Source organism: Aspergillus sydowii, assembly GCF_001890705.1.
Source record: "Aspergillus sydowii CBS 593.65 unplaced genomic scaffold ASPSYscaffold_14, whole genome shotgun sequence".
NCBI lineage: Eukaryota > Fungi > Ascomycota > Eurotiomycetes > Eurotiales > Aspergillaceae > Aspergillus > Aspergillus sydowii.
Genome location: NW_024467872.1, coordinates 141,039 through 154,160, shown reverse-complemented (window position 1 = coordinate 154,160; position 13,122 = coordinate 141,039). Strand labels below are relative to the sequence as shown.

General features: G+C 48.8%; 5 protein-coding genes across 5 annotated transcripts; 4 read left to right on the top strand and 1 right to left on the bottom strand.

Moving 5' to 3' along the window:
- Positions 1 to 618: 618 nt before the first annotated feature.
- ASPSYDRAFT_50039 (uncharacterized protein) lies at positions 619 to 1,538 on the bottom strand. The gene has a single exon (XM_040847989.1). The coding sequence runs from the start codon at positions 1,146 to 1,148 to the stop codon at positions 897 to 899; it is 252 nt and encodes an 83-aa protein (XP_040697859.1). The 5' UTR covers positions 1,149 to 1,538; the 3' UTR covers positions 619 to 896.
- On the top strand, positions 1,319 to 3,078 carry ASPSYDRAFT_50038 (uncharacterized protein). Its single transcript, XM_040847988.1, has 4 exons — positions 1,319 to 1,403; positions 1,515 to 2,215; positions 2,271 to 2,467; positions 2,536 to 3,078. Exons 1-4 carry the CDS (start codon positions 1,324 to 1,326, stop codon positions 2,944 to 2,946), a joined length of 1,389 nt encoding a protein of 462 aa, XP_040697858.1. The 5' UTR covers positions 1,319 to 1,323; the 3' UTR covers positions 2,947 to 3,078.
- A 568-nt stretch (positions 3,079 to 3,646) lies between these two features.
- ASPSYDRAFT_160851 (UDP-N-acetylglucosamine diphosphorylase) lies at positions 3,647 to 5,286 on the top strand (the record flags this gene model as incomplete). Its single annotated transcript, XM_040842939.1, has 3 exons — positions 3,647 to 4,360; positions 4,424 to 5,158; positions 5,215 to 5,286. The coding sequence occupies 3 exons, from the start codon at positions 3,647 to 3,649 to the stop codon at positions 5,284 to 5,286; spliced, it is 1,521 nt and encodes a 506-aa protein (XP_040697857.1).
- Positions 5,287 to 9,963: 4,677 nt separating this feature from the next.
- On the top strand, positions 9,964 to 11,428 carry ASPSYDRAFT_50029 (putative ribosomal small subunit assembly protein). The gene is made up of 3 exons (XM_040847987.1): positions 9,964 to 10,952; positions 11,007 to 11,149; positions 11,364 to 11,428. Exons 1-2 carry the CDS (start codon positions 10,017 to 10,019, stop codon positions 11,013 to 11,015), a joined length of 945 nt encoding a protein of 314 aa, XP_040697856.1. The 5' UTR covers positions 9,964 to 10,016; the 3' UTR covers positions 11,016 to 11,149; positions 11,364 to 11,428.
- A 470-nt stretch (positions 11,429 to 11,898) lies between these two features.
- On the top strand, positions 11,899 to 12,833 carry ASPSYDRAFT_120658 (general transcription factor IIH subunit TFB6 family; the record flags this gene model as incomplete). The annotated part of the gene is made up of 2 exons (XM_040840412.1): positions 11,899 to 12,259; positions 12,355 to 12,833. Coding segments are annotated over 2 exons (840 nt in total), but the record flags the coding sequence as incomplete, so codon positions are not given.
- Between the last annotated feature and the right edge of the window lie 289 nt (positions 12,834 to 13,122).

Below are 13,122 nucleotides of genomic sequence, written 5' to 3'. Positions count from 1 at the left end.
GTACTAAGTACTTATGTACTCTGTACCGGACATGCATAGAGGACAAAAGCCAAGTCGGAGCAAGAGGTATTAAATTGTGGTGGATAGACAAAGGTGACGTGTGCAGAAAGTCCGCCCAGACCTTCCATCTGTGTCTCTGTATATCAGCCAACGATATCCACAATTTGCAACAAGGCCAACCGCAAACTCAACTTGACCACCAGGCAAGATGGCTGGCAGGCTAGCAGCGCTTTGGAATGGTTATGAACTGCCAGTGTCCCTGCTTAATTTGACCAAAGCGTATAATGGTTGGAAAATCTTGCGAACACGGAGAACTCTACCACGTGCATTTCCCATATTCAGTTGCGCAGAGTCTCGAACTAAATGAATTCGATCCCCATGGCACAATCCAGCTAGATCCTACTTCCTCGTTTTCGTAAACAGCTGCAGGAGACCGCGAGCCGTTTTTTCAACGTCTGCTGTGGAACTGAAATGTCGATGCGACAAAATGCGCCTAAAAATACTTCCATTGCGTTATTTTTGTGTCTGGACATGGCCCTGCGCTGACAGGCTAAAACGAAACCTTCACGGGTACAAAGTGTAATCTTGGGGTTACAGTTGGACTGCGACTGCACGTAATGTAGCAGTGATCCAAGCTTCTTTCCGTTTCAAGATATATTGTACCACAAAGAACAATTTGGGTTATGGCAAATAAGTATCGATTCCAACAATACGCCGCAAGTTTAATCACAACAGCGTAGGCGTCTATCGACTACCAAGGTATCAGACAGGGGTTCGCCTCGCCTCTGTGTGGGCAACGGCCCTCACTCTCATAAATTCGGGAATGCAGCAGGCTATCCCATAGGCCTGGCTTAATCATAGGCCCTCTGTCGTTAAAGAGGGTTTCCCGGAATAAACTATGCTGGGGTGAGGACGCGGCTGTTGTACGAGACAGCCCCGGACGGAGTCGCATGGACAACGACGTCAAAACTGAATCGAAATCGAAGTAAATGTCGTACCGGAAGGATCAACCCGTAGCGACGCACTCTATAGGAGCCTGCAGAAAATCCATCCCCAGCAGGTTCGGTGCTTCTGGTTGACTTGCGGCGGTTGGTGGTGGATCGGCGAGTGAACGAGCCCAAAAGGCGGGAATGACGGCGGCTCCGCATTGGGACCTTTGCCAGCAATTCTTTGCTCCATCCGGTTGAAGCTGTCGCCAACCTCTCTTTTCTCAAGTCGCGAGCCAGATTAGACCACTGGTTTGCCTTCTTGCGTATTGCTCGCTTTGTCACATTTATTTATTAGGTGCAAAATCGGTCTTCCCTGCAGCTGGCGACAAATGCAATGAGCGTCCTCCTGGAAACGTCCTTGGGTGACATTGTCATCGACCTCTTGGTTGATGACTCGCCTAAAGCATGTGAGAAGTAAGTACCCTCGGGTCTTTGCGCGGAATTTGCACTTTGTGCGATTCATGCCCCGTATCATGTCGAGTGGCTGAACGAGAAACTAAAGCTGTCTATTTCTTATGGCACTAGCTTCCTGAAGCTCTGCAAAGTCAAGTACTACAATTTCTCGCCGTTCTTCAGCATCCAGAAAAACTTTTCCTTCCAAACTGGCGACCCCGTTGGACCCGATTCCGCAGACAGCGATGGCGGATCATCGATATGGGGCCTGCTGGAGGGGCCCTCGAAACAAACCGTTCCTCTCGAACTCCCAAAGAAATTGAAGCATGATGAAAGGGGCACTGTGAGCATGGCAGCAGTTCCTTCTCCACATGATCCCGACCTTCGCCTTATTACGAGTCAGTTCATCGTTACACTTGGGGACAATCTCGATTATCTGGATGGCAAAGCAGTGATTTTTGGAAAAGTGGTGGAAGGTTTCGATGTGCTTGAAAAAGTCAACGAAGCTTTTATAGACGACCGAGGGCGGCCGCTTAAGGATATCCGCATCCGTCACACAGTTATACTCGATGATCCTTTCGACGACCCGCCAGGGTTGGTGGAACCGCCGGAGAGTCCGTTGCCGACAAAGGCGCAATTGGCGACTGTCAGGATTGCCGATGATGAAGGTCTTGCTGATGATATGGATGAAGCGTCTATGGAGAACCTCCGACGGGAGCGTGAGGCGAGGGCGCAAGCACTGACTTTGGAAATGGTTGGAGATCTCCCATTTGCCGAGGTCAAGCCTCCAGAGAATGTCTTGTTTGTCTGCAAGCTGAACCCTGTGACTCAAGGTATGGTGGCTCTCATGCTTACTTTTCAGAGGGTTATACTAACGGTCTGTAATAGATGAGGATCTCGAACTTATATTTAGTCGTTTTGGACAGATTCTGTCCTGCGAAGTAATTCGAGATAAGCGGACAGGCGATAGTCTGCAATATGCTTTTATCGAATTTGAAAATCAAAAGGATTGTGAACAGGCTTATTTCAAGATGCAGGGGGTCTTGATCGACGATCATCGCATTCATGTGGACTTCTCCCAGAGTGTTAGTTCCTATTTACGCTTCCTGTTCATGTTAATGTTTTTCGTTTTTCCGTTGCTAACAAACAATAGGTGTCTAAATTGTCGGACAACTGGCGAAATGCAACTGTATCAAAGCGGAGCTCACAAAGAGGTGGTTTTGGTGGGGTAGCAGGTCTTGAGAAGAAACGCCAGTACAGAGCAACCGAAGGTGCTAGAGAACGCGCCGATTACAACATGGTATTCGACAAGAAAGAAAATAGGCAATCCATGCCTCGTGAGCGGTCATACAGCCGAAGCCCCCAAAGAAGCAGCTACCGAGATAGAAGGGATAGTCGGAGTCCGCGGCGAGATTCTTATCGGAGCCACCGTCGCGATAGGTCATATAGCCGAAGTCCCCCTGGGAGAGACACTCGCCGTGACAGGAACAGGGGCGAGTACTACCAAAATGATAGACGTGGCTACCGTGACGGTGATAGTCATAGAGACCGCCGACGTCGGTAGGAGAGCTTCAAGATTGAGATATGGAGCAGCCAGCATGTACCGTAATCATTCGCGACGTGATGTGACAAGAACGAGCCTTGTAAAATATAGAAATATACCCAGTTACGATTAAAGCATCAATGTAGACTACAGCCAGGATAACCATCGGACATGCCATGTGTTGGTTTCCTTTCTAGGTATTCAACGGCAGCAAGCAAGCTAATCCATTGGAATGAGCACCACCCAGTCGGCTGGAATTCTATTTGTAGCGGCGCTATTTGGAGTGGCGCAGCGGGATCTATCGGTGAAACCAGCTGAGATGGGAGCTCTGGTCTTGCGCCCCGCCTCTAAGGAAAGCCCCGCGCAGATTGGTTGTTCCAAGCAAAACAAGTGTGAAAATGGGCCAAAGCCCAGATCAAATGAAGGCAAGACCAAAGCCTGGATAATATTAATGGGACTTTCCAACTAAAAATAGGCGAAATATGGCAAGGTTGGTTTGAGGTGGGAGCTCTAGCGGTCAACAATAAATACGTAGTTTGGTTACCCGGACACTCTCTCGAGTCTTCACTCTGATGCTCATACCAATCAAGAACTCACCCCGCGCTCCCTCGTTAGAATCGGTCATCCCTCCCCTCCCCTTTCTTGCCTGCCCCCCTGCTTAACCTCTCTCCCTCGATTTCACTCCTCCTTCTTCCAATTACCTCTATTCCTGTTATCCATCATGGCTGCCGCTATCAAGAACCTTGTGGACAAGTTTCAGGGCCACTCCGAGCCCGCTCTCCGCGAACCTTCCGCTGAAGAGGTCCAAGAGCTAAAGCAGAAGTACGAGCAGACGGGACAGTCACAAGTATTTGCCTTCTACGATCAACTGAGCCAGACAGAGCAAACTCAGCTTTTCCACCAAGCGTCCAACTTTGAACCGACCCGCATCAATGAACTCGCCGACAAGGCTCTCAACCCTCCCAAGGCCGAGGCCACTGGCCCCGCCTCTCTCGAACCCCTCCCCGAAATCGCTACTGCCTCGATCCTAGACTCCGACCCGAAAGATATCCAGGGTTACTATGATCAAGGGCTCAAGCTCGTCGCAGAGAACCAAGTTGCTGTTGTGTTGCTCGCTGGAGGGCAAGGAACTCGGCTAGGAAGCTCACAGCCAAAGGGCTGCTTTGATATCGGGCTCCCTAGTCATAAATCCCTTTTCCAGATCCAAGCGGAGCGTATCGGTAAACTACAACTTCTCGCAAAGAAGTCATCAGGCAAGGATGCCGTAATTCCTTGGTACGTGATGACGAGTGGGCCAACACGCAAGCCCACGGAGGACTTCTTCGGAGAACACAACTACTTTGGCTTGGACAAGAGCAACGTCTTTATCTTTGAACAAGGTGTCTTGCCATGCATCTCGAATGAGGGTAAGATTATGCTAGAGAGCAAATCCAAGGTACGTGAGCATCTCTTACACTGTAACCGTACTCGGTCATTATTTAACCTCTACCGTCTATAGGTGGCCGTTGCTCCCGATGGCAATGGAGGAATCTACCAGGCTTTACTCACTGCTGGTGTGAGGGAGGACATGCGCAAGCGTGGGATCAAGCACATCCACGCCTACTGTGTCGACAACTGTCTGGTTAAGGTTGCTGACCCTGTTTTCATCGGGTTTGCTGCCGACAAGAAGGTCGACGTTGCCACGAAGGTGGTACGGAAGCGCAATGCTACCGAGTCGGTGGGCCTGATTCTTCAGAAGAACGGCAAGCCAGATGTGGTTGAATACTCTGAGATTGACAAGGAAACAGCAGAGGCCAAGGATCCCAAGAATGCCAACCTTCTGAAATTCCGTGCTGCCAACATCGTTAACCACTACTATTCCTTTGAGTTCTTTGACTCCATCGAGAATTGGGTCCACAAGATGCCTCACCACATCGCCCGAAAGAAGATTCCTAGTGTTGATATTGAGAGTGGCGAGATCGTTAAGCCTGAGAAGCCGAACGGTATCAAGCTGGAGCAGTTCATCTTCGACATTTTCCCCATGATTGCGCTTGAGAAATTCGCCAGCATTGAAGTGCGCCGTGAGGATGAATTTTCGCCTCTCAAGAACGCACGAGGCACCGGAGAGGACGACGCAGACACTAGCAAGCGCGATATCATGAACCAGGGCCAGAAATGGATTGAGAGTGCCGGTGGGGTTGTTGTTACTGAGGGTGATGCTGTTGGGGTTGAAGTATCTCCTTTGATCAGCTACGTAAGCTTTTACAACCCTTACTCGATTGCTGGTACTCGACTAATGTTCATTTCTAGGGTGGTGAAGGACTTGAGTTCCTCAAGGGCCGCGAAATCAAAGCGCCCGCTGTTATTGAAAAGGAGGAGTAAATAATATCCCAAAATATGTTCTTTTTCTCTTCTATATTTTCGGCCGCCTCGGGACTTCCGTTGAACAAAGTTCGTGTGGAATATCTCTAGAGTAGTCATATTCGGATGTATCATGAATTGATTCCATTCTTCAGTGTCTAAGATGTTGTCCCTTTTTTTCCCCTTGAACCGTATACTCCAGTATATTGCTGCCTCAGGCAGATACATGCCAGAATCTGGGGAGAGCACCGAACGCCTTACGCAATGCGGGAAAGCCCGGGAGCTAAAGTTTTTCCTCTGCCAGTTTTTCTTTTACCTGTCCCTTGGCTGCTGGTCGCTTATTACAATTTAATAATTCCAAAATACTGGCAACCGCCTTCGTGGGTTACAGAAATTCTTTTGGGACCGCTTCCTCTGTCTTGGAGGGCTTGGTGTGTTGTGGTTTCTGCTGATTGTAAGTGGTTAGTGCTGTCCGTTTTTGTGCGCCTTTGGAGCTCTCGTCTTTGTCAGCCCACTATTTTTTTCGAGTCTCGAGAGTGGGCTGTTGGAGCGCTCCTCCTCCAAGGTTCTCAGGCTGACGATCAAACCAGCGCTATTGACAAGGAGATATTGAAGTTAGTTGGTATTAGGAAGGGTGAGTGAGCTGCTCGGATATCCCCCGTGACTTCGTCCTATTTATTGCGCTCCTCCTGTGCCATCTTTTGCGCTCCGGTTGTGCGCGGGCCAATGCTTCACAACCATGATATTGAGCTATGCCATTTTATCCCTCCCATCCAAAGAGCAATAATTCTCTACCAAAGCCGCAAATATTCTGCAATGAATAATAAACACCTACGGCCTTTGCCTCCCTGTTCCGTTTGCGCATTCTCCTTGACACCAACCATGCCATGTCGATCCGCATAGAAATCATCGCATCCCCAACCCAAGGGCCAGTTCAGTATTGCTAACTGAAGATTTGTCTTATCATATTCTAGCTCGTTATACAGACAATATGCTGCTCTCTCGACGTGCATGCTACAAGTGTGGCAACATTGGCCACTACGCTGGTTAGTTGCGGGAAGAGATACTGGTTTCGAGACGCTGGATCTGCTAACGGATAGTTAAGAGGTCTGCTCTTCCTCTGAGCGCCTTTGCTACAACTGTGAGTAATAATACTAGACCCCCATATCCAGCTTTGGGCTTCAATGCGCTGACTCGTTGGGGTTGATAGGCAAGCAGCCTGGTAGGTCTCAGTCATGGTGCACGACATTGCACGACCATATATCTGATCATCTATAGGACACGAATCCAGCAGCTGCCCGCGTCCTCGTACCACCGAAAGTAAGAGTCCTAGGTTTCATAGAGAGAAAACGCTGGGGTGCTGATATTTATTACTTGTAGCCAAGCAATGCTACAACTGCCAGGGTCTCGGCCACGTTCAAGCGGATTGTCCCACGTTGCGCCTCAACGGCGCGAACGGTCGTTGCTACAACTGCAGCCAGCCTGGCCACCTTGCTGTATGTTTTAACCTTCCACTCTTGGATCCTGGAACAAAATTAACTGTCTTATTTCATTAGCGTAACTGCCCCGCTCCTGCTTCTGGTGCTCCCCGTGGCACAGGTGCGCCTCGTGGGGGATTCAATGGTGGTTTCCGTGGTGGGTATGGCGGTTACCCTCGCGCTGCCACTTGCTACAAGTGCGGTGGGCCGAATCATTTCGCCCGCGATTGCCAGGCTCAGGCTATGAAGTGCTACGCATGCGGGAAGCTTGTAAGTGCACCTTAAAGGTGTGTTCTACACGCTTCAACATACTGACGTACCTTCCAGGGTCACATCTCTCGCGATTGCACGGCCCCCAACGGTGGTCCCCTGAGCTCTGCTGGAAAGGTCTGCTACAAGTGCTCTCAGGCTGGCCACATCTCTCGGGATTGCCCCAACAATGAGGCTACCGCAGAGTCTATTAGTGCTGCCCCCGTGGCTGCTACTGGTGTTGAGACTAGTGCAGATGCTTCCGTAGCGGCAGCCGCACCAACCACCGCTGTCGCATAGGACAAAAAAGGCTATTTCAAGCTATTAAAACCGCCTTATAGCCATTTATTTCTCCTTCCCCCTTTTCTTATCTGATCCATGCAGCACATAGCTGGATTCAATTTCTTGTGATTCTTCGTTTGCATATATTACGCCCTCATGTTTCATTTCTCGGCACGTCCTTTCCTTATTCCTCTTATGTATACGACGGACAAAAGTTTCACGAAGACTTAGGTTCCCTTACTACTTGGATCCTATGCACGATTCAGGGTCTTATGATTGGCGTCTATTGTACTCCTCGGGTATCTTTCTCATTTATACTATAGGTGTGGCAAGGAGAGAGGCGAGGCGGAGGGTTAATCGAGCGCATGCGAGACGTTGGCGGACCGAGGCAAGTGTGTTGGTATGCAGTGGAATAGGCTTCGAGACCTGTATGGACAGTGTTGTTCAAGTTGTGCTGAAGATCGTCAGTGAGCAAGAAAAGGTGCCTGGTGCGGTGGTCACCTGTTCACTGTACGTGCGATGTCCTTTAGATTTGTCGAAAGTGAAGCAAAAAAAAGAATAAAAGCAAATTCCAATTTCTAAATCCACGATATCCGTCTACTTATGTGCTTTCAGCAGATCTCTACGGCTACCCAATATGCCCCCAATTGAGGACTGAACCTTTCAGTATGTCCCATACTTCAATTGGGAATCACTTCGTAGAAAAGACATTTTTCGTAAGGGCTGCATAGGCAGGAACGGACATTTCCACGGTGGTTTGGAGGAGGTTGTAGGCTCTCTTCCAAGTTATTCTTGAGTGAGTTATCCCAACCCAACCCACCAGATCTGAGTACCCCGTGACGCTGGCCACTTTCTTCCGCTGCTATATCAGCCGTTCCCTCACTTCCTCAGTCCTATCACCACAAAGACCTATTCGTCGTCTATACATACTCGCATTTATAGGTTTTATCGGATTTAGCACTCTGGAACCTTCTCAATGTCTACATCTGAAGCCAGCGACGATTTCCCCGATGATGTGAGGCCGTGTTCCTTTCACTTGCTCACTCTCTGGACATCACCGCTGCTCATTCTGCTTTGGGACAGCTTGCTAACTATTTCACAGGATTTCATCGTCGATATCGATTGTATCCAAGCCCATGGTACTCACTCATCTTCAATTGCGCGATCTACATTCAAAAATTGACTATAAAAGGAATTGGTGCTGCAGACATCACAAAACTCAAGGCGAATGGATACTTTACTATTGCGGTACATCCTTGACGCTTCAATTCCTTTTGCTTAAACCGTCTTGGGACTTACTTTTATGCTATTTAGTCGATCCACGGCGCGACGCGGAAGACTTTGCTGAGGATCAAAGGTTTCAGCGAGATTAAGGTAGAGAAGGTCAAGGAGGCCATCAACAAATGTTTGGTATGGATTCTCCAATGACCCTTAGAGGATGACTTTCAATAGTTAATCAGACTAGCCTTCGGCCTCGGGTTTCATTACAGCAATGGAACTCAGCCATCAACGGAAGAGGGTTGTTCATATCTCAACAGGTAGCAAGCAGTTTGATTCAATTCTGGGGGGGTATGTTTTCCAACAAGACTGAGGATGGATCATAGAACTGATGACACTCGTAGTGGATTTCAGAGCATGAGCATCAGCGAGGTATTTGGCGAGTTTCGCTGCGGCAAAACCCAGCTCTCCCACACCATGTCCGTTGTCGCACAGCTTCCCAAGGAAATGGGAGGTGCGGAGGGCAAAGTTGCCTACATTGACACAGAGGGCACATTTCGTCCAGACCGCATCGGGCAGATTGCAGAACGCTTTGGGCTTGATCCCGATTCCACTAAGGAGAACATTGCTTATGCGCGTGCTTTAAACAGCGAGCACCAACTCGAACTGCTCAACACCCTAAGTAAAGAATTTGTTGGAGGAGAGTACAGGCTGTTGATAATAGACAGTATCATGAACTGCTTCAGGGTCGACTACTGTGGACGAGGAGAGCTGGCGGATCGTCAGCAGAAGCTTAACCAGTTCTTGATGAAGCTCGCTCATATGGCTGAAGGTGTGTGGCCTCCTGAAGATATGCCGGCAGTACTAATGCGCTGCAACCACAGAGTTTAATGTCTGTGTCCTAATGGTGAGCTTACTACATCTGCTGCTAGATCGAGGCTCACATTACTGTGCAGACAAACCAAGTGCAGAGTGACCCTGGTGCAAGTGCTCTTTTCGCTGGAGCTGATGGCCGTAAGCCTGTTGGTGGGCATGTTCTTGCTCATGCTTCCACAACTCGGGTTTTGCTTCGAAAGGGTCGTGGCGAGGAACGTGTAGCAAAAATACAGGATTCTCCAGGTTTGTGTTCTCGATTGTTTGAGGTTGACTTGCTAAATATATATTTCAGATTGCCCTGAGCGTGAGGCGACATATGTTATTACAAACGGTGGTATTAACGACCCTGATAAGGTATAAGAGGTGAATATGAGACACATAATCGAGTGATGATTACCAATATGTTGCGATAGCCACATTTGTTTTCTTGTCCGAGTAACTCAATAATTTGTCGAGTTAGGTAAATGTACATGTATGATTGGGGGGAATAATTCAAGAAGTTATGCACTACCCGAGCCAATCACCGGCTTTTAAAATTTCCGCTAACCTCAACTCCGCGGATAGAGTCCAAAAAGTTTCATCGCAAAACCTCAAACCTCCTTCCTTTCCACGCAATTCCACAAAACACACACAAAGAAAAAGGCAAGAATGAAAACCGAACTTGAGATAGCAGGATACACGGCCTTGCCCCTCAACCTCCCAGGCACACCCTCCTTTCCAACGCCGGCAACACACTACCTCTACCTCCGCCCTCATGAACCTCGAATCCCAGACCCCGACACTCCTCGATCGCTCTTCCTCGTCAACATTCCTATCGACACGACAGAGACACACCTTCGACACCTCTTCGGCACACAACTTCCCGGCGGCCGCGTCGAGCGTGTCGAGTTCGAGTCCGCACGCACAGGGAAGAAGAACGGCGCTGCACAGATCGCCCTAGTACAAGGCACGAACATCGCAAAGGGCAAGAAGCGCAAGCGCGTGATGATCGATGAGCTGGAGAATAGACTGGATGGTATTTCTCTCCCCTCGACGTGGGACCGGCAGCTACATCAAAGCGGATCGCATGCAGTTGTGGTCTTCGTTGACAAAGCTAGTATGGAGGCAAGCTTGAAGGCAGCGAGGAAAGCATCTAGGAAGGCATCTGGCGGTAAGGATATTATTACCTGGGGCGAGGGGCTTGACGAATCCCGGGTTCCCTCGCTGGGATTGCAGCGGTATATCACCCACCAGCGAGCGACCTACCCACCCCGCGCGGAGCTGCTGCGTACGGTGAGCGAGTATATGAATGTTTTCGCGGAGGTCGCAGAGAATAGGAAGAAGGAGTCAACTCGGCAGGCTGCGGAGCCAGACGAGGATGGGTTCGTTACTGTTACGAGTGGGCCGAGACTCACTTCTGCGGCTTGTGAAGAGGAAGCGAAACGGTTGATTGAGAAGCAGAAGAAGCAGGCGGAAGGATTCGGAGACTTCTACCGGTTCCAGTCTAGGGAGAAGAGGAAAGAGAGGCAGATTGACTTGTTGAAGAAGTTCGATGAGGATAAGAAGAAGTTGGAGGAGCTGAAGATGCGAAAGGGGAAGATTAGAGTGAGTAACTCCGAACATTATGTCTATTTGTCCATTTTCACTGACTGATGCTAGCCCGAATGATGGGTTTCGCTATGATGGCTTTGTTGCATGGTTTAGCATGGCGTTTGGAGGTTACAAAAGTTTAGATTGCATTCTTGTTAATACCACCGGTCCTTGGGAACTACGGGGCTGAGATATGCCTGGTCAGAGACATGGTAGGTTTCTACACTCTATCTTCCTAGGTCTATTTTTCGTGATGAACACGCTGGGGCCAGAGTAGCAAGACTCATTGACTCAAATCAATCGATGTCATGCACTGCCTTCAAAAACCAGCATTACATAAATCTTCTCACCATTCTGAGCGTGCCCAACTGCATCCGCCGATTCAGTAAATTCAGTTTGGCATCTGCTGACCAGTAATTATTATAGGTTCATTAATCAGCTGCATAGGGACGCCTATATAGACATTACCCAATTAGCCCAATGCATTGCACTTCATGAAATAGAATATTTCCTGCTTCTGAAACCTTTCCCAACTGCACAACATACAGCCTCGTGGGCGCCACAGGTCTCAATTTGAAGTTTCAATATCATGCAGACGAGAGAATCTCGATTGGATCACGCACGGACCAAACCTGAGTAGGTAAAGCTTGGCATGACATCTTCAATCTGAACTGCAAAAGGCTCGGGGCTTATCGACTTTTTTATGATTCAAAAGCTGTACTATTACCTTTAACTTGCAATCAAATTACGAAGAGTGGTGACAACCCAGCCGCATATCTACGTCATTAATTATAACTCAATTCTTAGCTTTAACCTCAACAGCAAGCTGCAACCACACTACACACCCCGTCGCGGGGACCTTTAATACTCAGATCGCAAACGCAAACACAATAATCAAGTACTGACGACATTCCACTCAGTTATATTTCAAAAAATGGCATCAAATTATACCCCTAGTGGCGGCGGGGGATTCATGGAAGGATCAGTCTTATCCCCAACGCCGTCAACATCAACAGTCACGCCGTCGATGCTCCCCAAGCAAAGATCACACCCGCTCCGAGCAGGGTCTATGAAAGAGACCACGGTGATAAATCACGTTGACAAGGCAATCTTGGCGATTAATCGACGGCACGCGAAGAAGTTTAGTAGCGTTTTTGAGCAGCCACAGGAGCATGGCCGAAGCGGTGCCGGCACTACGTCTACTGCCGGAAGTGGGAAAGGAGATGAGGGTGAAAAGTCTGGGGAAAGGGGGTATGAGAGTTTTAAGGAGGTTGTGAAGGACGTTGAGGCGATAGTTGATGTGCTTTGGGTTAGTGGGACTCGTATGTTTCCGATCCTTTTTTTGTTTTGACTCTCTGCTGTCTTTAACCAGAGAGACCGAAAATGACGTGGTGGGAAAGTACTGATGAGTCTACAGCGTCTCTCCAAATACCCTACCTAATCTCCATCTCCGTCCTTGTAAACACCTACCTACCAGACTATCCCTTCATGGCAAAACCTACATTTCGCCTTCTCCACAAGCTAGATTCCTTTTTTGCCTCGTTGATACTAGGCGAAGATGCTGAGACCGGCCAGACTCTTTCGGGATTCGAGGGGCGGCGCAACATTGTCTCCATGACGGAGAAAGTGAGGGTAAAGAGTATTGCGGAGACGGCGAGAGTTATTGTTGTTGAGGCTGTTGAAGGGAGAGATCTTGATGACGACGGCGATGACCTTGACGATGATGATGACGAGGATGACATGGATATGGAGAATGATGAGTTTGGGCTGGGTGAAGCCCCTGGGAAATGGGAGATGGAGACAGCGAGGGTATATGAGAAAACGATTCAGTTGCTGGGCGACGAGTTAGGGACAGAGGTGGAGTTTTGTGACGAGGACATGGCTCGTGGTGATGAGGCGGAGAATGTTATATCTGCTGATCCATGATGCAATATCTATCCAGTTTCTCTTTTACATATTTCTCAACTGCCATGTATAACCTCGAGGATCTATACAAGCACAAACTAACTTTTGAAGAACTTGGCCATACTGCCTAGTGCAATCACCGTTGGTAGACAAACTGATAGGTAGATCCACAAACTCATGGCTGCTAAGGTGCCGGGCAACCGTTGGTAGCTCGGTCTTAGGTAGAGCCTTCTAGATTCGGATTTATAAGCCCAGGGCACAGGCATTGTTGTTTATTCCA